The sequence below is a fragment of the Lutra lutra genome, chromosome 10 (genome assembly GCF_902655055.1).
Source record: "Lutra lutra chromosome 10, mLutLut1.2, whole genome shotgun sequence".
NCBI classification, from domain to species: domain Eukaryota; kingdom Metazoa; phylum Chordata; class Mammalia; order Carnivora; family Mustelidae; genus Lutra; species Lutra lutra.
In genome coordinates, this window is record NC_062287.1 from 87,809,873 (window position 1) to 87,834,657 (window position 24,785).

Sequence of the window (24,785 nt, forward strand, 5' to 3'; positions counted from 1 at the left end):
GATCCTCATGTGTTCGATTTTCCGTCATCCCACTGGGTGATTCTTCAAGAGGGGTGAGAAGAGGCAACCAGACCAGCTATGTCTTGGTTTCGTTAACCTTTGCTGGAATCATGAATCCATTTGTCAGGAAGATGTCCTATAATTCCAAAAGCCCCAAATCATAAGTTTTCCTGTTTCTCTTAAAAAGCAGAAGAGGAATGACTGGCTTATAGCATGCATCAGATACTTACGGTGAGCATTTCCAGCTCTCTGCAAGTGAAAAGAACTTAGATGGTCCGTTTAAACCGGATTCTGAAATCTGATTCTACTTTCTACACCCAAACATGACAAAAGTTAAAATCCTCCAACCACCTAAGGAAATTATCAAATGTATATGAAAAAAGAAAAGTATATACAAAGATGTGCAAGACGGTGTGGCTTATGACAATAAAACGTCAGAAGTAACTGAAATGCCCAGCAAGAAGGGATTGGTGTCAATGTCTGGTGTAACTATGATTTCAAGACACGCAAGCCAATGAAGTCATGAGAGTTATATCAAAAAAGAATATAGTGGGAAAAAGAAAAAGAAAACCTGACATAATCCTCAATGGAAAGCGCAGACTTGAAACTGTACATTTCTACCAAAATAACAAATTGCACAGATTGAAAGGACATAAACTAAAACGAGAACCAGAATGAGATGATGAGTGATTTTACTTTTTGTTTAGATTTTGCCTTGTGCCTTCTGGACGGAAAGGTGTTTGTTGTTTGTTTTGCTTTGAGCAACATTATTTTTCTAACCTGTGTTATGAAAGAGAGCAGGCTGAAGAAAAAGGTGACAAGGATTAAGGAGATGATGTCACTGGGGTCATCAGAGAAAAGGAACCTGTGAACTGGGGGAGGGAGCCCAGACTCGAGTCAACTGCTTGGGTCTGGATTCAGGCCCTGCGGCTCGCAGGCTACATACATAAGTTAGTTACTTAACTTCCTGTGCCTCACTTTCCCATCTAGAACAGGAATGATAATAATCCTACCTCCCTCTTGGGGTCATTCTAAATTTCACATGAACATACATGAAGCATTTAAAACAATACCTGGCGTAGGGTATGTTCTGTACACATTGTTGCTCTCTTAATGGTACAAACCACTTAAAAGTAAACACCCTATCTTACTCCTTTCTAACACCTATCAAAGGGCCTGATGCAGAGACCGTGCTTGATCAATATCTGTTGAATGTGCCCAGTTGGATTCCAGAGGGCAGTGCTAGTGTTTTGAGGCACGGCCACCATGATACCATCTCACTGGTGACATCTCCCTCTAGACAGGACCCATGGAGCTTCTTAGGGCTGAAGGGAAGGCAGCTGTCCAGTGGCATGTTTGGAGCACTGACAGTCAATGGCATAAAAGGGACCACTGACAGGTGCCTGGGTGGCTCAGTTGGTTGGGCATCTGTCTTAGACTCAGGTCATGATCCCAGGGTCCTAGGATTGAGTCCCACATTGTGCTCCCTGCTCACCAGGGAGTCTGATTCTCCCTCTAGCCCTCTACCCTGCTTGTGCTCTCTCTCTCTCTCTCTCTCTCGTGCTCTCTCTCTCTCAAATGAATAAATAAGATCTTTTTTTAAAAGTGGGGGAAGACCTTTGAGAAACTGTATTGCCACAACCCAATAAAGTTTAGTAATAACCCATCATCTTCCTCCACTGTCCCACTCAGGACTTATCTGGTTGCTTTAAAGAAAAAATGCACTCACACAAGACAAAAAAGGAGAACATGGTATTGTCAGGTACGTAAATCTCATGGGATCCAAGAACAAGACATAAAAAACTAATAGAAGCTCTCTTGTTAAATGCAGTTTGGACCAGTGGTTGGATGACTGTTGAGCTGGGAATGATTCTTTGAAACAAAAGTGTCATACCAGAAATATTTTAACAGAAATGTATTAAAACCTTTATTTGCCAAACTCCGGATGACCTCAGATCCCACGTGGAATATGATTTTTCTCATCCACGTGGCTTTATTCCTGGTTTGTCCGAATTCTGATCTCATCCTTAGGATCCTGTGAGTTTTAGAAAAGTCATGTATAGATAAGTGAGTAGGCCCTTCCTCCTTCTCAAATAAGGAGGACCATCCCAAAGGCCATCTGCACAGCATCAGGGCATAACTCAACATGACAACATGTGTTGCATCCAAGAATCCTGAGTCTCTGACAGTTTCAGCTTTGGGTGCAATGGACTAGAGAACCCGGATTCTTCACTGAAGCTAGCTTGCCTGCTGAGTTAGATTCATACTGGCCACTGCGACCCATTCCTCGCTGTCCCAACTTCTGGATGTTCAGATTTACCAACTTTAGGGGAGAAAAACACCATCCCAGAAGTCAGACCATTTATCTACTGGTGCTATTGGAAAATTATACAAAGAACTGAGGACTTGAACCACAGAATGGGGGGAATGTAAAAGGATTTTTAAAACCTGATCATCATATTTTACATATGAAACAAGGAAAAAAGGCCTAGAGAAGTCAAGGTGATATGCCACGGCCAGGAAGCCCCCAGCTACAGAGTCTCAGGGCAACATGAATTTCCCTATGGTACTGAGAGCCGAACAGATAACCATCTGCTTACAGAGAGGCACTTGGTTAAATTTCCTGGAAATACGTGGTTTATACAAAGATAAACTAAACAAATGTGATAATAAAAATTTAGCCACATACTGAAGGACTGACAAAGTCATACCATATATGGGCATCAGAGGAAACTAATGAGAGTGAAATAGAAATATGCAGAAATGAAAGCTCTTCCCTTCACCCTTTTCTAACGTGTAACTTAGGCCAGTAAATCTCCCAGCTCAGGCCATCCCTGCCCTCCCCTGTATAAATTAGGAAGAAGACAGCTTGTTCAACAGACAGAAGTGGACTCACACTCGAGGGCCTACAATATGACAGATGAGTCACAGAGGGTTCTCATTTCATCCTCATGACAACCTTGCTGGGAAAATACGATTGTCTCTCTTTCCTCAGATGAGCCCATTGAGGCTCAGAGAGGTTAGGCATCTCCCCCAAGGCCACACAGCTAGTCTGTTGGGTTTAAAGCCCACAGTTTTCGAAGTGGTGTGCCTCCCATTCTTCCCAGGCAGAGGACCCTGCAGAGGAGGATAACTGGCAGTGAAATGGTCTTTTCCCAACACCTTACAGATCCACTGGCTAACAGATACAGGAAAAAATGTTCATCATCATTAGCTATCAAGGAAATCCAAATTGAAACCACATTGAGATACCACCTTATACCAGTTAGAATGGCAAAGATTAACAAGGTAAGAAACAAAAGATGTTAGAGAGGATGTGGAGAAAGGGGAACCCTCTCACACTGGTAGTGGGAATGCAAGTTGGAGTAGCCACTTTGGAAAAGTGAAGATTCCTCAATAAATTAAAAATAGAGCTTCCCTATGACCCTCAATTGCACCACTGGGTATTTACCTCAAAGATACTGATGTCGGGAAAAGAAAGGCCTTTTGCACCCCAATGTTCATAGCAGCAATGGCCACAATAGCCAAACTGTAGAAAGAGCTGAGATGCCCTTCAATGGACGAATGGATAAAGAAGATATGGCCCATATATACAATGGAGTATTATGCCTCCATCAGAAAGAATGAATACCCAACTTTTGTATCAACATGGATGGGACTGGAGGAGATTATGCTGATTATGAAATAAGTCAAGCAGAGAGAGTCAATTATCATATGGTTTCACTTACTTGTGGAGCATAAGGAATAATACGGAGGACATTAGGAGAAGGAAAGTCAAAGTAAAGGAGGGGGGGAATCAGAAGGGGAGACAAACCATAAGAGACTGTAGACTCTGAGAAACAAACTGAGGGTTTAGAGGAGAGGGGGGTGAAGGATGGGTGAGCCTGGTGATGGGTATTAAGGAGGGCACGGATTGCATGGAGCACTGGGTGTTATACGTAAACAATGAATCTTGGAACACTACATCAAAAACTAATGATGTATTGTATGGTGACTAACACAACAAAATTTTCAAAAAGATGCTTTAAAAAAAGGCAAAAAAAAGATCCATTGTTGGGGACCTGTAAGTTATCTTGGAAGGCCAGTTCCACAGGAAGCAGGCCAGCCCACCTGCTTTCCTGACTGGCTCTTTCCGCAGGTGTGTTCCTTCGAAGACACAGAGCTTGGTTTCATTCCTGTCTGGTTCCCTGGATTCTTCTTAGCATCTTCTAACCAGACTTCTATAATCTTTTATTATTATTTTTTTTAATCTTTACCCTAGAGGAATTTATCTCATCAGAACTTGAAGAATTTAGGCAGAGAAGACAGAAAGGAAGCTGTAGAAGCACCTGTGAAAACTTTCTCTCGGCCTTCATTACACTCCTGTCCACATTTCTCTCACACCACCAGGCTTTTCTCTCCATGGAATATACCAGCCATCTTGCCTCCTCTCACGCCTCACTCGTTCACTGTCTCAGAAGAGCAACTGTCTCTTTTAAAAGTATCCATTTTCTAGATATTTTCAGACGTGGATGCCCTCAGCCACCACTGCCACAAAATTCAGGGATGTTCGTGTCAACCAAATCTCAACACAAAAGCGAAGATGGGCAGATGGTGTTACTTGGATGGCAGCTTCAAGCATTTTCTTGTAGAAGAAAGCGAAAGACAATCACTGCTTACCCGTGAACGTGAAAATAAAACCAGCTTTAAATGGTTGTGTTTTGAATATCCTAATAGATTTCAGGAGATTTGGCTACATCAGAGAAATATTGATACATGACTTCAAGATCAATCATTTTATCACAACAGCTAACCAAGCAAGGCCCTTGCTGTGCCAGGAGCAGCTCCACACACTTTCTGTGAATTTATCCTCACAACCACCCCTCAGAGATTTGGTTCTATTATTTTTTTTAAGATTTTATTTATTTGTCAGAGAGCGCACAAGCAGGGGGGAGCAGCAGGCAGAAGGAGAGGCAGACTCCACTAAGCAAGGAGCCCGATGCAGGACTTGATCCCAGGATCCTGGAATCATGACCAGAGTGGAAGACAGATGCTTAACCGACGGAGCCACCCGGGTGTCCCGATTTAATTCTATTCCTAAACCCATTTTATATATGTGGAAACTGAGGTTCAGAAAGGTTCAGTAAGTTGTCTTAAAATTACTTCCTGAGAAGCTTATTCACGACTAACATGCTGTGCTTATTTTTTCTTTAAAGATTTTATTTTTTTATTTAACAGAGAGAGATCACAAATAGGCAGAGAGGCAGACAGAGAGAGAGGAGGAAGCAGGCTCCCCGCTGAGCAGAGAGCCCGATGCGGGGCTCGATCGCAAGACCCTGATACTATGACCTGAGCCAAAGGCAGAGGCTTAACCCACTGAGCCACCCAGGCGCCCTGTGCTTCTTATTTTAAAATAAAAATGAGGTTAGCCATGTATATCTCTATAAATTCCAAACATAGACTTTCTGACTTTCCCCTCTTTCAGTGGCCTCCCCCATTCTCTCACAGAACCACTAGATGAACCTGTTCCTGGTCAACCAGTAGCCATAGATGGCTGTCTTCATCCGTGGGCAGGATTATCTGAGTAGGAATGGGTCAAACCTTTCTGGGAATGAAAAAAAGCGCCAGTTTAAGCCTCCTGCTTCTGGGAAAATGACTCGGACACCCAGCCTTTTACATAACCTGAAAAAAATGCCAGAAGAATAGGCTCTTTGGCCGCGGAGGAGGATCCCAGGCAAATGACTGGCTCATCCCGATCTTTCCCCATGGGCAGGATGAGGAGGCAAGCAGCCCCCGCATTCCCAGCGCTGTGGCCGCTCTTGCTGTGAGAGCCCTGTTACCTTCCGCTGGAGGACGGGTGTGTTTACTGATGATGTCCTGAACAAAGATCCTTAATAATTCATCCCGATAGCTGACAGCAGAGTGTTTGGCTGTCATGGCAACAACCGATAGACCTTATTTGTTTAAAAAAAAAAAAAAAGTGTCAAAAATGTGGCTATTTTTTCACGAATGTTGAATTCCTGACAGCAACGGTCAATATGTGAGTGAGAGGTGAATGGGCGGAGAAAAAATATCTTTAAAATGCCGTCTCGATGTCATTAACTATCAGGACAAGAAAATAGGGGACGCCAACAACATTTCTTGGCTTCACACTGCACCCTTCTGGAAGGAGGAGGAAGTGAACTCTGACATCACCTCTATTCTCAATTTGCTATATTCTGAAAACTGATTCCTATCAAAAATCCATCCAGAAAAGCATTTTCCCACACTTGAACTTTTTTTTCTCTTAACATATGCACCCCCCTAATCTTCATCACAACCTTATGAGGCCAAAATTACCCCCAAATTACCCCAAAATAATTTACAGATGGGGAAGCTGGGTCTTTAGAAACTATGGCAAAGTCAAAGCCTAGGAAAGGTGCAGGTAGAATCTGGTATACCCAAGTCAACTTGATTCCAAAATCTGTATTGTCCCTCATACCGATCCTGCAGGAAAGGAAAAAAACAGAATCCAGTTGGGGGGTGGGGTTTACTCAGAATTTATTTCAGGAAAATGCACCTTAAAATTTTTTCACTTGGGGCACCTGGGAGGCTCAGGTGGGTTGAGCCTCTGCCTTCAGCTCAGGTCATGATCTCAGGGTCCTGGGATAGAACCCCACATCGGGCTCTCTGCTCGGTGGGGAGCCTGCTTCCCCCTCTCTCTCTGCCTGCCTCTCTGCCTACTGTGGTGTCTCTCTCTCTGTGTGTCAAATAAACAAACAAAATATAAAAAAAAATTTTTTTCACTATAAAAAATATTTAAAATCTCTTTCATCGCGTAGCTAAAGAACAGGAGGGAGAAAGGTGAGTTTTATCAGTTTCCTGCTTTCATCTCGTATGGAGATAAGAGCCAGACACAACAACAAACTCCTCCGCTTCACTCTGAATCATCCTGGATATGTTTTTACAGAAAGGCAACATTCCCCCACCGGCCCCCGCGCTGTGAGCTCTTTGAACACAGAGCCCAAACCTTCTTCACCTTTGTTTTGGGAGGCTCAGAAAAAACTGTGGAGGAATCAATGAAAAAAAAAAATCAAGAAGAGAACGAAACACTTGAAAGCAGTATCTCTTTAACTTTGTTTTGCATATTCAAAAATTCCAAGCAAACATGACTCGTGACACTGAAACCACTGGGTGAATTACTCACTTTTCCCCTCGCGCCCAGCAGTGTGGCACAGGGGCAGGAGGAGCTGTCCTCAAGCCAGGCTCCCGAGTTTCCAAATTCTCATCCCAAAGCACCGCTGAGGGTATGGGTCTGAATTGAGCCTGTCACCTGTCTGGGCTTCACTTTGCTCTCTGTAAAATGAGTATTTTTTGAAATGAAATGTGGAAGTAGTAGCGTTTAAAGTTGGGGATGGTGATTTGTACATTTTTTAAAATTCTTGGGAGAAGTTATTCATTTTTGTTTATTGTGTTATGTTATCACCATACAGTCCACCATTAGTTTTTGATGTAGCGCTCCATGATTCATGATTTGTGCATTTAAAATGGTCAGCGTGACTTTTAGTAACTGGCTTGGCTGGTGTCAGACATGCATTCATTCCATCACCAGATAGCTTGGGCAGACCTCCAAGCACGGCCCAAGCAAGAAAGAACCAAAACACCACAGTGAGCCTGATTTAAAGCAAAAGCAAAACAAAACACAAAACACTCAAGTCGGTAAAGCTTTGGATTTCAAACATGTTTGACAACAAGCCGCAGAAGGAAAGACGTCTTTATGTTTCTCCTCGTGGTCCGGCACATACACAGGCGCACACACACGAACTTGCAGGAAATGAGCCATCTCCTTCCTATAGGCTCCAGACTCTGATGGTTTCCGTTCTCCTCTCGTTCATATTTGGAACTTGACTTTTGTCTAATAAGTCAATTTCTCGGCCCACAAAGTGGTATGACCTGCCCGTGGAGAAGTTGGGCTGACCAACCTTGAACCAGGCGGTGGAGTTAGCGAACACGTGAAACGTGACCGGCATGAAATGAGGTTGTGCCATAAGGTTAAGATCCCCCGAGATGTGTTTAAATAACACCAAGATTTAAAGTAAAATACCTCCTCAGTGATCATTCGTATAGATTACATCCCAGCGCAATCATAGTTCATATCACTTAAAGTAAATAAATTCTATCGTTTAAATGAATTTCACTTTTTTTCCTGAGGCTACAAGCAAAATTATTACCGACAAGGCTCACCTTCTATTTCCAGGGGACAGTATAGACCCAGTGCAGGGTCAGCAAACCCCTGCCCTTGGGTCCACCCCACCCTGCCATCTGTTTTTGTTAATAAACTCTTGTAGGAATACGTCCTCACACCCTCAGCTACCTATTGTTGAACAGTTGCAACAGAGTCTTTGCAGCCTGCAAAGCCTAAAATATTCGTCTCTGGGCCTTTGCAGGAGAAGTTTGTTGACCGCTAAGAGAGCACGGGGCGGTTATTACTGACTAGTCTTTGTACCAGGCCATGTGTGTATATTAACATGGCACTGACTTGGTGCTCACGGCCATCCTGCCAGAGGACTTTTCTCACCATATTTTACAAATAAGGCTCTGAGGGCTTTAGTAACTGGCCCAAGGTCACCCAGCTGGGCAGGAAGAAACAGCTGGGATTTGCACCTGTGCCCTTCTGACCAAAAGCCTGAGCTATCATTTCTACCTTCTGCGCATCTCCCCCTACCCCAAACCACGCCTTCCCAGCTAGACACAGTGCTAGATTGTACCTCTGTTCCTGGCAGAACCGGTTGGCCCATGTGACTGCCAGCCAGTCCAGAAAGAGACGGGAAGGTTGGGGGGGTGGTAGGAGGGAACCTCCCTCAGGGAATTTTTTTTTCCCAGCCCTCAGGGAATTTAAAGGTTGTAACTCCTCTTTTTGTTTTAGGAAATGTACCTGCCTTCTACCCCTCATGCAAACAAAGACTGTTCAGATGCTGCTGGACTGACCAAAGCATAATCATTTCAAGCCTCTCTTCACTTGGGTTCGAAACTTTCATTTCAGGGACCCTGTTTTTCATTTTTTCGATCATAATGACTTAGGGCTTCAAACCTCAGATTTGATGGTCCCAGATATGTAAACAAAGTCACTCTGAAAAAAATAAATAAGTGTGGAAAAGACTTAGAAATTTCCTGGGGTTGTTGTTAAGTGACAAAGCAAATAAGCGAATAGTTTGCAGAGTGATGCCTCATTTTGGTAAATAAATAAAAATCATTTATAACTGCACTGTTTGGCGCGCGCGTGTGTGTGTCTGTGTGTGTCTGTGTGTGTGTTGAAGACTTCTCAAGGGGTGTATGGAATTCTTTTTGGCTGATACATACTTAAAAATTTTTGTTTCAAGGAAAACATATTTCCTGAAAAATTTTTTAGGTTCCCTGGCTTGAAGAAACTACACACATTTTCTAGGTGTTTCATGTGTTTTCTTAGGACCCCGGGGATTTCCACCTAAGAAGGCACAGAGAATGTGAAATCATGCAAGCACAAAGGAAACCTGAGATTCAAGGCTCAGTCGGGAAACCCAGGGACTGCCTCTGGAGGAAAAGTGGGGCAGCAGCGCCCCCCTGCGTCCTGGGTGGTGGAAGTCACCAGCCGTGGGCAGAGGAAGCCTGCCTCTGCGGCAGCTCAGGGTCATCCCACACCAACTATTAGAAATTTCCAGGACCAGAGTATTTCCGCTTACTGAGGTCATTGTTCTACTTGTACTTGCAAGCCTGGCACGTCAGAGAGTTTGAGCTCCCAAGTGCCACTTTTTAGCTGCTCAATAAAGCCCCCCAGGTTCCCTGAGTCTTCTCCCAGTGGCCATGGGGGGTGCTTGGAAAGCCATCTACAAAGGAAGCCCCAAGTCCTTTACAGGGTCTATCCTTGGCATCCTCTGGATCTCTTTTTCTGGAATATTTGGCAGTAGCGGGATACACGTCTGTACTTGGGGTGGGTGGACATGCCTAGCATGGACATATTTTGCAGGTTTTTTCTATCTCGAGGCTCAGTTTGAGGTATCCCAAGTAAATAAAAGCACAACTGTGCTTGAGTGATAATACGTATTTAAAAAGCAACCTTTTTCTGAGCACCTACTTGTTCTAGCACCGATCCTATGAGACATGACCTTGATTACAGCCCTGCAGGTAGTGCTATTCATCTCTACTTTCTAGTAGGGACAGATCCTGAGGCTCTGAGGCTAAGTCACTCATCCAGGAAGTAGCTGGTCCTAGATTCAACCGTCCTTAGCTCCTTCTTGACGCCAGGTGCCTTGTACTTCTTTTAGGGCAAGAAGAAAGCAGGGAGCAGAAGACCGAGGCTCATTATCTCCGGGGCACCAGGCCCCCAGGCTCCACGTGGCTGCCAGACGGTGGCTGTATCTGACCAACTCACAGAAGGCCACCTTTTCACACTTAGTGAGGACCAGACACTTCAGGAGCATCTGTTAAATCAGTGAATGGCACCACATTTTACTGTGACTTGAGCTAGGGGTCAATGTGCTGTTCTAGGAGAGCTGTGATTTCTAAAGTTGCTTTGGTGGAAGAGAGAGGTGAGTCCAGCCCCTGATCTTACTGCCACAGGGGTCCCTTCTCTGGTCTTGCAAAGGCAGCTGGCTGCAGGTGACCCACAGCCTGCACAGCCCATCCTTCCCTTCTTTCTGCTCCTTACTGTCTGGGACAGAGACAGCACAAATAATCTCCAAACTGGTATTCATTGCTAAGCTTTTAACCAAATCGGGATTTGGTGACCAAAAAGAAGCATTCAGATAAAATGGAAAGGATATTTTACAAATTTGAAAAAAAAAAAAAAAAGTCACCAGCCACTTTTCCTCGGACTTCTGAACATTCCCTTTAGTAATCTGTGAACCTTCCCAAACCAAAAATATGAAAATCATTATAAATATGAATAAAACATGCATTTTAAAATGGCATGTGGATATTTAAAAGACATTGTAAAGACCTATTATCTAAAACATTCTGGTCTTGGGGCATCTGGGGGGCTCAGATGGTTAAGCCTCTGCCCTTGGCTCAGGTCAGGACCTCAGGGTCCTGGGTTCGAGCCCCACATTGGGCTTCCTGCTCAGCAGGGACTGTGCTTCTCCCTCTACCCCCGCTCCTGTCACTGCCTGTGCTCTGTCTCTCTCTCAGATGAACAAATAAAATCTTTCAAAAATAAAGTAAGATAAAATAAAATAAAATGTTCTCATCTCAAAAGCTAGGAGAGAACAGAGACTCTCTTTCATTACTATGTGTTTCTACACATTTCCTCTTGCTCCCCAGTACCCCTGCCCCACCCCGGCTTTATCCTCCTGAGAACATCTGGAAGGGGACCCATGACCCTTGAGAGTCCCCTGTAACCATGACCCAGGGCTCTCCAGCCCACCCCATAGAGCCCTTCCTCCCTCAGCCATTTGCAAACTCACCCCCTTTCAATCACCAGCTCCTGTCCCAGCCTCTGAAAAAATCCCAAGCAAACCCCAGGGGTCTTATTTGGAGAGGTTAAACTCCTCTGTCCTAGATAAGGCTCCCCAGGAACAATCCTTCCAGCCACCACCCAGCTAGGCAGTGGTGGACCCCCATCACAACACTGCAATGGAAGCCTGACGTGCATGCTCGTCCCCTGAACGGGCCCTCAGCCAAGTGTGGGGCATCAGAGACACGTGAGCCGGGTCGGGCACTGCTGAGCACTGCCTCACTCCGGCCCCCCACGACGTGCGTGCCCTTGGATGCTGGACGTGCCGATCCGGCAGTTTGAGCCCGTTTGGGCAAAAGGCTATATACATAAGAGTGCAAATAGCTAATTCAACTCTGCCGATTAAAAATAAAAATTCCTGAACTTCAGTCAAAGGAGCATGAACTTTTTTTTTTTTTTTTTTTTTGACCTGTAGAAAATGACTGGGTGACTCCGCTGAAAAAGCCAGAACAAGCAAGGTAGGCTGACTCCCTCCCTCTTCCCGGAGAGTTCATGTCACTATCACACCTGGACTCCTCTTCTTCTGTTTGAAGGCCTCCATCCCACCAGCCAAGAAGAGGACAGAATTCCAGGAAAACTCAGGCCTGGAGATTCTGATCTAGTTCATGGAAGCGACCAGACCCAGTTGGCCCCCGGTTGGGTCAGGCACTGTGCGGAGTCCCAGCTCAATTGCACAACCATGCCACTGGGCGTGACCAGGAAGGTGGGGAGAAGGTGATGCACCATAGAGGACAGAGCTGCAGAGTATGTTGCATCTTGAGCAGAACATCTCTTCCTGGTCGGTACAGTGCACAGCCCACGGGGACCTGCCGTCCTCAGGAGCCCACGGGCCTCGGTGGTGAACACAGGCTGTGGTTAATAGGGACCGAAAGGACCCCAGGGATCCTGGAGACTCAGGAGGAGGCACCCCCAGGGGCCAGAGAGAATGCCCCCCTGCTGATGGCTGTGCCCTCCACGGTGATTCACAGTGACTTCAGGAACATTCTACCATGAACAATCATGAGCTGTCCTGAGCAGGGAGGGTAGCTGAGGTCCCAGGACAACACCCAGCACACTGTGGGCAGGAGGGGGGCTTGTCCCGAGGGGGACGGGAAGAGGAGCTCTTCCTCTGAGTTCAGACCTCAAGCTGGCACTGGGCATGAGCTCATCTCTTACGAGACCTCCTGTCAAATGTTTTGGATTCTTTTTCTCTTAAGCGCTGAGAATAGTGATTTTTATGGTTATCTTTTTTTTAAATCATCATTGCTTCTCACTGTTCTCGAATCTTTGATAAAGTCTGTCCATTCGCAACCCCCACATATGTGAGAGGCTCTGGGGCATTAAGGGCAGAAAAACTAAGGGAAATTTGGCTTTCCCCCCACCTCACCCCGCCACCAAGACTACGGAGGGAGCAGCATGGTGTCGAGGGGACAACCGTCCCAGGGGTCCCAGACCAGCAAGCCTGGGGGACCGGAGGTCCAAGGTGCAGGGAAGAACACAGGTAAAGTGGGCAACATGCCTTCTAAAGCTCACATCGTGGGCAGGGGGAAAAATGAGATAGAATAAGTAGATTTCTGGTCCAGAAGCCGGTGGCAGAGCGAGGGCTAAAACCCAGGTCTCCTTAACCTACTTTGACTGTGGGGCTCCGCCTAATGAGAGGGCTGGGCCAAATGTTCTGGGACATTCTGAGTCCACAGTAACAGCAAGTAGAAACACTTTATTATCCTTAACACACCATTGAAGCCCATTGGGCATTCGTTTCCAGTACAATTTCACCTGCACTGACCACTCTCACTTTTGAAAGGGATGGAACAAAAATGTGGTCTGCATCTAGCCAACGAAACAGAGCCCAGACTTGAAGGGCAACCCATGGTGAGCTGTCCAAAGGAGACTAGCCTACAGCAACCACACATAGCATGAAGTGAAGCCTGATCAAAGAGATACCTGGGGTCTGTGGTTTGTCAGGATAAATAGGAATGCCACCGCCTGACTCTAAGAGGTGATGTCAGTTATCTCATCTTCAGAGAGATAAAAAATTTTTTAAAAAGCGTAGCCTCCTACTTAGCTCCACGGAGCTGTGAAACCCACAAGAACAGAGTATGTTGTATTTTAGAGCGAGCCCATTCAGAGCCTTGCCGACAGGAAGGAAGAACACCACACCAGCCCAGTAGAGCCTGCCCATGCCTGGGTCACTACCCAGTTCGAGGAGAGACTTTGTGGGCATTTATTTGCAGCTGGCAAGTAACTTCCAAAATAAAAAGTGTTCAGCCACAGTCTGTGCCTCCCAGCCCAAAAGAGCAACCCCATTACGCTGACCCCTTAGCATGTCTTTATCGCTCCCCCTCTCTTCTTCCCCTACTCCCTGAATCGCCCTCCTTTCCATCAGCAGAAAGGAAGTCAAGAGCTGGCCTTTAACAGACATTTAGCCCTCTACAGGCGTCTTCCAAGATGGGAAACCAAAGCAAACACTTTTCATTACTCGGACCCAACACCTTGAGCTTGACTTTCCCGGATAATGAAGCCAAATCAGAAGATTCTCCCTGCCTGATTGTTAGGTAGGTGTCACCTGCATAAAACTGGGGAGCAAAATCCAGAGGACCACAACCGGAGGTGGGGAGGGGGCTGGGGTAAGGGGCAGGGCTGGATCTTGAGACAGGAAGGTTGAGGACGTGAGAGGCAACATGGCAATGTCTACACTGGAGAGGATGCCTTTCTCCAGCTGTACGTGGCTTGTCAGACCAGAAGGGGTATTCAGCTCCTTCCAGGGGAAGGGAAAGGACAGGGCACAAAGGAACAAGCCTACCCCAGTAAGAAGAGCCCCCTGCCTTGTTACTTACAGAAAGCACTTGTTAGAGGAACGTTAACCCCTTAAAAACGCAGTACGAACTCCACACAGTTAACGGAAAAGGAAATCATGAGAATGTTCTACACTGTGTGTAAAAGCCCTTAAAACAAAAAGAACGGGATCATTTCCATCTAGACTGACGTGGCATGTGAATGAGGACTCCCCTCCAAGACAGGGGGGAAAAAAATTTTAACCACGTGCCAAGAAGAGACATTTCTTCGTCTACACCAGGCTCAGGTGTTTTGCCGGGAATTAAAGCGAACCCCAGAGCCGTTCTGTATTACAACTACAATTAATAGACACTGCGGTGAAATAGACTCAAAAAAGACAAGTGCATTCGGTCATTCGAAACTCCAATCCCCGCTCAGATGCTGCAGCTGGGAGCCATGTGTGGAGAGGACGTGTGTGTACCATTTGACCCAGCAATTCCACCACCAGCTACCTACCCGGAGAAAATCAGGAGACAGACAGGTTTGCATAGGGTATACACAGGGACGTTTGTAACAGTGTAACTTCTAAAGCACACTAATGGCTGATGACCCGGGCTTGGCTTCCAAAGTGATGATGATACATCCACAAAACGGAAACTATAGCAGTTAATTAAGTGTATCAATTTACTTATGAATGGATATTCATAACACACTGTCAAGTCAAAAATTATTTTATAGGACAGTCTGTACACTGCATTTCCATGTTTATTACAAATATATTCATGTGCAAATAGCATTTAGTCTGAAATGAAATATACCAACGTGAAAGATACTTATCGCTGGTTAGTGACAGAATAGGTGTTTGTTTTTTTTTTTAAACCTTGTTTGTGTCTAACCAGTATGGATTTCCTGCGTAATGAATACATTCGTTATGGATAAACACTCCACTCTTATAGAATGGTGCCTTCATATGGCTTACTCCTGCCACAAATCATATAGGTTCATCCCTGAAAAATCAGAGTCCCATGAAAATTTAACAGAGATAACATTTTTTAAAAAGGAAAACACAGAAGCCTTCCTAACTACTTGATTTCCCTTTAAAACCATATAGAAATCTTTTAGTGCTCAGCTGCTGCGTACGATTTTTTATGTTTTATTTATTTATGTTTCAGCCCCAACCCCCCAACCTCTGGGGAGAGAGAGGAGCTGGACACAGAGTTAACCACCCATGGGCGGTGATTCAATCAGCCTATGTAGCAAAACCTCTACAGAAAACCCTTAAGGACGCTTTAAGAACTTCTGGGTTGCTAAACGCATCAAGGTGCCGGAATGGCTGTGAGCCAAGAGAAGGCATCATGTCCCAATTCCTTGTCCCATGCCTCTCTTCCATTTGGACGGTTCTGAGTGGTGTCCTTTATAATAAACAGGGAGACATAAGCAAAGTGTTTCCCTGAGTTGTGCACACGTCATCCTAGCGCATTATCAGACCTGCGAAGGGGGCCGTGGGAAGACCCTGGATGTTCATCCAGTCGGTGAGACGCACAATGTGGGCTTCCCACTGGCATCCAAGTGGGGGCAGTCCAATGGGACTGAGCCCTTTGCTTATGGGATGTGAGGCTAATTCCAGGGAGGTAGCGTCAGAACTGAGTTGAACCGTGGGGCACCTGCTGGTGTCAGACAGAGGCACACTGGAAAAGACACCCTGCATTTTGGAGTCGGAGGTGTTTCGAGTTCAAGGTTTAAAAGCATGTAGGAGAAAAGCCTTCAAACAAACCTACACTAATACAAACACACCACTCGTGAGATCAAAGAAGTCCAGGACCTACTTTCTCGGCTTATCACCTGTGGCTCCAGGAGAAAGAATTAGCAAACATGCCTGTGGGTATGCACTGAGTGTTCACAATCTAATTTGAAAAGTCAGGAGACTGAGCTAGCCTCCGCTGACTTCAACGGGGTTCAAGGAGGACAGCCTGCACTATGGAGTGTCCTCCATGTCCTGGACACTATCCCAAGTGCTGCACACACATGCCTTACTCCTTCCCGAGCCCTATCAATTGACTGATACCATCTCTATGTAATAGACAAATACTCGGGGTCTCAGAGAGGTTAATTAACTTCCCTGAAGTTATATTGCGCGTAAGTGGTGCAACAGGAAATTTCGCTGGGGTCCTTCCGAGGATAAAATACACCCTTGCAAGTGCTGTGCAACGCTGTTTATAAGGTTTTCTATAAGCTGTTTTTTGCAAAGGATGTCATTATTGGAATGTCTTCGTGCACTGCAAGAGATGAGATGTCCTCGAGGTCAACCTCCCCATCACGTTCACTGCCACCACATGTAGTATTTCATTTGGCCCAAGCATAGGTGCCTTCCCTGTGGGACTGGCCCCATCATTTGCAAGGCCCAGTGCAAATTGAACACACGAGGCCCTTTGTTAAGAATTTCAAGATGGTGACGGTGGAGGGTTAAACCAAATCTCCGTCCCTTGTGAGCTCAGGCGCCGTGCTACCGCCCATAGCAGGCCCCTAAAGCTGGCCCGGCGTCCCTGAACTTCTTGGTTTGTACTCAATCCCAGATTCTCTTGAAGGAGGAACAAGAAATTAATATCGTAAAGAACTCATCCGGGGAGTTTTTTGACCGCTTTCGTTTGTTTATTCAACAAACACCCTGTGGTTCCATGAGAGGAGAACCTCAAAGGTTAATTTAAAACGCCTTCTGATTCATCACTGCAGTCACAGCTGGACGGAACGGTGATTTGCCTGCTGCTGAAAACATGCGACCGGCTTCATCTCACTGGCCGGCCGCAGCAGCTTAGCTCCAAGTTGGAGAGGGAAGACCTCTTCAGACAAGCATATGGACCTAAGTCCCGGACCCCTCTCCGGCCTCCTCCCAAGGGAGTGCTCCCTGTAACAAACACGCCGCGTTTTCACGCCTGTCTTGATTTTGTTGCCTGCTTCCAATGAGGTTGGAATACAAGCTGGCCTCCTGGGGTGGCTCGTTAGACCTTCTGAAAAGAGGGGTTACTGTTGCCGTACTCCCATTCTTGTGTTGCTTATTATGTCCTTTTCAGCCCTTTCAAAATGTACTTTTCAACCCCTCAAGTGTCTTTTCCTCCCTCGTTAAAGGCTTCTCCTTTTCCCCATGGTTGCCCCTTCGCCTTAAAAGTCTGTCAACAACCCAGACAAAACCAGTTTGGACATACCGGGACTCTGGAACCAGTGAGTCTTTCTCCATTGGCACCGATGACTCTCAGGGAGAAGGCAGGTGGCTGATGACAGAGAGGAGGACCCCGGACCAGGATGGTAAATGAGGCGCTGTCAACTCTCTCTCAACCTCTCCTCCCAGGAGTAACCCTGGGACCTAGGGAGTTCTGGTCCCCTCAGTGACTTAGCAACTCCAGGTCACTTGAAATGTAATAATCCAAGCAGTAGGGTTTCCTTTCTTAAAAAAAAAAAAAAAAAAAAAAAAAAAAAGACAACAGCTGGTGTTGGCCTGGGAAAGAGACAGTTTGCCCTCTGGCTCTGGCTTCAGCACTGCAGGAAAATTACCACTCTCGGGCTGGCGGGCGACGTGGGGCTCCACAGTGCCCCCTTCTGGACAAACTGGTTTGGTCCTTCTGATCGCCGAAGAACAATTATGGGCAGATTGCGTGGGTTCTGGGGTTTACTTTTCCTGGAAACCCACTGAGAGTCTTCAGAGGGAAAAAGAAAGCAAATAAAGTAAAAACATGATCCGTGTCCGCTCGGTTCTCTCCATTAATAATGACTTCCGTGCCTGAGGAAACTGGAAAACACAACGTCCTGTTTTGTTCTACTTTTACCTCCAACACCGCGGTGTGAGCGCCCTGGCCCGAATCCAGGAGGAATCCAGCATTTGCCATTAGGATGATGAGGGTGGTTTCAGCTGAAGACTTTCCCATAAGGCTCTGGAAGAGGGTTTCACAAACTGGCCCTTCCCCCAATCTCAGAATTCTCACTGAGAGTCAAGAAAGACGACGCCAGAGTTCTCATTCTCTTATCCCACCAGGGCACAACAAATACCCCTCAATGTGTCCCGCCACCAGAAAACTTCAGAGGAGAACTTCACTCCAGGAAACAGAAACACCAAATGCTTTTGTGTAGGCTCCCAGAAAACACATACATCAACTACAAAACGTATTATTTCTGGACTCCTCGCTCTTGTTTCCAACCCCAATAGGAAGCCAGAGAGGAGAACTCTGTTGGGATGATTAAATACATACAGAATCTCTTTAAAAGTTAAAAAGCATAAATTTAACAATAACTTTGTCAGCTTTCGGGAACTTTTTTTTTTCTGAATCAGTTCTATAAGCAGTTGAACTAATGAGCCTTGGATTTTATTCACTGATGCAATTTAAACATCACCTATGACTTAAGAAATCTTTTTTTGTATGTGAATATCATATCATGCTAGCTTCTCCTTGTTTTCCTGCATAAGGCACGAGGAAAAGGGGGGGGGAGATTATTCTGAGAGGAGGCAGGTGGTCTTTGGGAAAGATGGGGAGCTAGGGCTCATAGGTCTCACCTGATTCAACTTTCCTGCATTTTTAAGACAGCAGCAGTGACAGAGTGTGTAATCTTTCCCAGACAAGAACACAGACACATGACCGGTTATAACAAATACATTTGTGGCTTCACGAGATGAGCTATTGCCCAACTAGTTATTCTTGTAACCTACTTGAACCCTAGCAACACTTAGCAGTCAAAAGTCTGGTTACTGATTTCTAGGCAGAACTTTAAAAAGAGGACATGTCCCAAGAAGCAAAAGGACATGTTCTCTCTACATTGGCCCAGATGCTCCCTTAAAACCATCCCTTTCTGGGGGCGCCTGGGTGGCTCAGTGGCTTAAGTGTCTGCCTTCTGCTCAGGTCATGATCCCAGGGTCCTGGGATCAAGCCCTGCATCAGGCTCCCAGCTCAGCGGAGAGCCTTCTTCTCCATCTCCCTCTGCTGTTCCCCCTTCTTGTGCTTAATCTCTCTGCCAAGTAAATAAATTAAATCTTTTATAAAAATTTTTAAATAACCATCCCCTCTGGCCTTTGAATGCCCTAGCAGGTATCCTTCCCAAGCTAGACAAGTTGATTACATAAACATGCATTGTGATAATGGTTTTAAGTCAAGCCACAAAGAAATGAACAGGCCCGATCCTCGGACACCAGGATGGTGAGCAGATAGACTAGGCAACAGCTCACCCTGTTAGCATGAAGAGCTGTTAAGAGAGGGCTGAACAAAGTGTAATGGGAACACACTCCCAGGAAGAGACAAAGCTTAAATGTCACCTCTTCTGAGAAGCCATCCCTGCATCCCCGGGCTGGGTGAGGCTGATGCACATTCAATAAATAAATATCTATTGAGTGCATGGTGTCAGGATCTAGGGGAGGCGATGATGGACCAGCCGCCAGTGTTGACATGCCAGGACGGAAGTAGAGGCAAGCCAAAAGGTAAATAAATACAATATTTAAACACTATACCCGAGGTTGTGAAGGAAGCAAATGAAGGAGATGACATGGGGCTAAGGAAGGGGGACCTGGGTTTTGGAGGGATGGGAGAAGACCTCTCTGGGAAATGGTGTTTGCATGGAGAACTGAGGGATGCTGTAGGATTAAAGGATGCCAGCCAGCTCAAAAACGGCGGTGGGTGGAGGGTAGGAAATGGTCCAGACAAAGGTAATAAGCCCTAAAGGGGTGGACAGGACCCGGGGGTAGTTGAGGCACTGAAAGTTCACAAGTTGTGGTTTCCAGTAGAGCCATGAGTGGACGTGAGGGTCGTGGCAAAGATCCATTTAGGAGATGGGACTGAGACAGCTTGTAGGTTGGGGCTGATGGAAGAAATAAAAGGAACAAGGAGAATACCTACACCGCTCACTTTGAATGGCCAGACGGATGCTAGTGCCCTTTGCTGAGAAGGGAGAAACTTGGGAAGACATAGGGTTACATTTGCAGGAAAAAATATCAAGAGTTCTGTTGTTCGTGCAGTAATTTGGAGATGTCTATGCATCGCACAAAGGGAGATGTCAATTAGATGATAGGAGATATGAATCCAGAGTGTGAAGAAGAGGTCTGAGCTAGAAATATACATTTTAGAGTGTTCAATATGCCTGTGGTGTGAAAAGGCCCAAGAAGTGATCCAAAGAGCATGCAGAGTAGAGAAAATGGGGATCAAAAATGAGTCCAAAGAAATTTCACCAGCTTCCCAAGAGTACAAACGAACTCTTGAGGGGGAAGAGAAGAATCCCAGCTAGGGAGACTTAGAATGACTTCCAGAAGTTAAATCTTAAAAAATAAAGACAATCATTACTAAAGTCTTTCCCACTCTAGCTGTCTGCCCCATCTGTCACTCCATGGATCTCCAGGGTGGGAGGCCCAGATCGGACAGGCCAGGCAGGTGACATTTTCCTCCCCTTCTGTGCTGAGTTGTCCTCCCCCACACCATGGGCTGTAAGATTGGCAAACAGGACGTCTATAAGAACCATGGCCAAGCGTCACAGAGCCACCGGCCCTCCCCTGCAGGAACCTCCAGGGCAAACAATGATTACCCCCTAGTTGCAATACTTTCTTTCATCAGTTTCCACGAGAGAAACCCAGGAAGACATTGCCATCACCAATCAAACCTTTCCCTCAGCATAATCCATCCTAAAACTGGAAAAAAAAAAAAAAAAGCTAAAATGTAATCTCTCCTCTGGCAGGTCTGGAGTGCAGAGAAGGGCTTCTGTCATTTGTCTCTGGGGGCTACGTGGGTCACAGCTAAACCTGAGTAAGGTGATGTCTACTCGTTCTCCCCTTCTCTGCCCACCAGAACCCATCTTCTCCTCACCCTTTTCCCCCAACCACATACTCTTTGAAGGCATAGCACTTTATTCCAGATAATAGCTTTGTGGAGACCTGGATATTCCGATCTAAGGCGACTGTATCCATTATTTTATTATGTCTCAAATTATGTCTCAAATGTTTGTATTGGGAGTCACTAATGGATACTGTGGTGTGCCACCGAAACTCCCACGCTCCCCATCTTCAGGACTGTAAAATTTATTCCCCCTCCCCTCCCTCCACCACCCTTCCACCTTTACCCCCAGGGCCGGCAGTGCTGATGCATGGGTAGAAAGGCCAGACCTCTTTTCTCAATGCAGGATCTTTCTGAAGAAACATCCCGAGCCAGAGCTTCCTGTGGGACGGGCTGAGCCCTTTGATGGGACTGTTTCCATTTCTCCCCCTGCCCACCCTTGCTCCCTTCCCTCTTCGCAGGGATTTATGCTGCCAGCTCCCCTCAATGAACTTCATGCATGCAAGTCTCCACCTCGGGGTGCCTCCCAGCCAACCAGCAGCAGTGCCTCAAACCCAGTGTATCAGTGTCTTGAAGAGAAGCCAAATTTGAATATTCTCAGACTAACAGATAAACAAATGATTAGCTCTTCATCTGAAATGTTAGCAATTAATCATGATCAAAAAATCAATGATCCCTTCGGAGCTTCTATCTTAGAATGATTTTACTAACGTCTGCTGATTGATGACTTTGAATCCCAGAGAAACACCACGGAAATAGATTCGGTCTATAATTCCATTACTCTCTATTCGATTCTGAGAAATTAGTCCCAAACTTATTTTTGACACTTTTTCCAGACCATATGTTCCATATAAAAAAATTAGAGCAGAACGCATTCCCTGGGGACCGTGAGTCCCCTCCAAGTGTCTGAGGTGAGTGTTGTCAGCTGATATCCATCCATTTCACCTCTAGACAAGTTTATCTAATTAAGCTTTGTTCATGTTGACTTCCATCGACTTTCCCAACAAAGCTGGTTATCAGATCACAACTGCCCTTTTAATTACAGACTGAGACAAAAACAAAAATGCATTTGGTCTGCAGCAATTGACTTTGCCTAATACCTAACAGAAAAAGAACAACTTTCCTTGTTTTATCTGTCTTCTTTCACCTTATCTCCCTCCGTGCAAGGCAACTGCTTCTTCTACTTGAAATTCTCTGGTTTCATGTCTACAGGCTGGGGTCTCGCCATTGTTCTCAGTTGCCTAAATTTATTCCCTCTTTTTTTTAGCGGCAGCATCTTCTTGAATGTCACATCTCCATTCTACGTTAAGTTAACGTCTCCGTAATCATTGCCATCTTCCTTGTGCACTGTCTCTTAAATTCTTTTTTTTTTTTTAAGATTTTATGTATTTATTTGACAGACAGAGATCACAAGTAGGCAGAGAGGCAGGCAGAGAGAGAGAGAGGAGGAAGCAGGCTTCCCGCTGAGCAGAGAACCCCATGTGGGGCTCGATCCCAGGACCCTGGGATCATGACCTGAGCTGAAGGCAGGGGCTTTAACCCACTGAGCCACCCAGGCACCCCTGTCTCTTAAATTCTTTATCATCTCTTTTTGCAAGGACACTCGGCTATCTTGTTTCTTGTTTAACCAAAATGTTTCAATCCACCTGCTGCCGCTAAAACAAACATAGGGAACGACTGTGAAATTTTAATGAAATGTGAATTAACTGCAAAATGTGGATAGTTTGAAACACATTAGAATTACATGAAAAAAAGCACCCAATAACAACATAAAATCAAAATTCCTCAAAGCGTCAGATTCTCCATCTGTAAAACGAGCAAAAGATTCCATAGGAATTTTCCAAGGATTTAATGAAATCATATATGTATAGCCACACAGACTTGGAATAAATTCAAATGAATGGCCCTATTTATTTGTTTATGGTGATCTCTATGAACACTGGTGACATAGGACAATTGGCTCACAAATACTAAATGATAGATTTGGCGGAGACAATTTTTTCTTTCCAATGAAAAAAGAATGCAACACTGTGGGTTTGGGAGTCCCTAAGAACCCAGGGGCTTCCAAAGGGAGTCAAACCATCAGTCTGGATGAAGCGCTCCCATCTACTGCCACCTACTGAGTGATAACAAACTGTGCTTATAACACAGCAATATGACCTCTGAAAAGTGTTTTCCTCGATTTAAAAGACATCTCTAGTCATCACTGTCTGCGTATGTTGTAAAAATAAAACAAAACAAAACAAAACAAAAACAACAATATCAGCCCTACTCCTAAAAGGGCAGGATAACAGCTGTTTCAGGAAGGTGGGTAAGTGAGGCCACAACCCTGAACCAATACACTTGCAATCACGCAGGAAAAGATAAATTCCAGAGCCATCACATTCTCAGCTACATTTGCCGCTAAGAAGTGCACGTTCAGGGCTCAGTGTTCCAAAGGGTGGGACCCATGTGGTCATGCCCTGCCTGGGCTGTTTCAGAGCACTGTGTCCAGGTAAGACCGTGTTTCTGGCATCCTGACAACCAATAAAAAGAACTGATCATCGAGAACAACCCAGAGCAAAGTTAAAGGAAATAACAAGAAGGTAGTGGTTAAAGGTTTAACAAGAAAAAGTAGCTGGAATTACCTTTCATGTCCTAGAGATAGGTTTCAAAGAATTCTCCCAATCCACAACCACTGGGCAGTGGCATCCTAGAGGAGGACAGAACCCAAGCTCTCATTCTCTCAAAGGCTGCCTTAGAGAGGTAAGAGGTCAAGCATGCAACATGCACACCAGGAGTCTCAGAAAAGACTGCCCAACCTGGAAAGCATGTGCCCCATCTCAAGGGACAGCCACTTGGCCCCAGTGGACCTCAGTCCTGTATGTCTAAGCAGTGCCCTCTAATGGTTAGAGCCAGGGTGCCAGAGCCTGGCTGCCTAGATTTACAGCTTGTCTCTGCCACTCCCTAACTGTGAAACCTTGGGCAAGTTCCCTTAATCTTTCTATGCCTCAATTTCCATACCTGTAAAATGGGAATGATAATAGTCCTTATGCATCACACTGTTGTGGGGAGTAAATAAATTAATGCATATAAAATATTGAGAACAACACAGGGCTATAATCACTCAATAAATTATATGAAGACAAAAGACAGACCCCTTGCCATCAACTTTCCCAATGTTTGCCAGAAGCCAGAATCAGGATTCCTTTTTCAGGTGAAAGAGGTTTATAGGGAAATAATTCTAAAGTTTTCAAAATCCTGTGTAACCCAAAACATTTTTGTCTGGGGGCCACATACAGTCCGCAGGGATCCAGTACCTAATGGCTAGTGTTGTGAGAAGAGCATTGCTTGGGACGCAGATGAGCCTCAGACCCGCCTCCATCCAACCTTGCCACCAGCCCTGTGACCCTGAGAGCATAGTGCCTGGGAACCCGGGATGGCAGGAGCGCACAAGAGTCAGTCCCATGCCAGATGACGAAGGGCGAGTGACAGACGGCACCTCTGACCAAATATAACAGAAGAAAGTACTCTCGGTGATTTAAATGAAGGCTCTAACACATAGGGGTGTGTGGGAGGGAAACATCTCCCTCCTTGTATCCAGGGACTTCACTCAAGGTCTTTAACATGAGCCATCACGTATCTTAGAGGGAGCCAGGATTCACATAGACCAAGTCCAGCCACCAAAATAGAGTTAAGTCCATCTTTAAAGGACAACACTTGCTCAATGAGTCTACAATCCCAAGTAGCTACCAAGATTGCCAAAAACACCAAGTGGCGGTTCAGCAGACAGAAGTCATACCTGTTCATCT

The 24,785-nt window shown here is 45.6% G+C and overlaps 1 protein-coding gene across 3 annotated transcripts in view; it reads right to left on the minus strand.

Moving 5' to 3' along the window:
• Positions 1–24,785, minus strand: part of SLC1A2 (solute carrier family 1 member 2) — a 142,846-nt gene that overhangs the window by 112,302 nt on the left and 5,759 nt on the right. Inside the window, exon 1 of one of the 3 annotated variants that reach the window (XM_047692529.1) lies at positions 17,401–17,686. The exons of the other annotated variants lie outside the window; for them this stretch is intronic. Coding sequence (XP_047548485.1) covers positions 17,401–17,432 — 32 coding nt within the window. The 5' untranslated portion in view covers positions 17,433–17,686. Of the gene's footprint in view, positions 1–17,400; positions 17,687–24,785 lie in introns of those variants that run through there. 3 annotated transcript variants of the gene reach the window in all.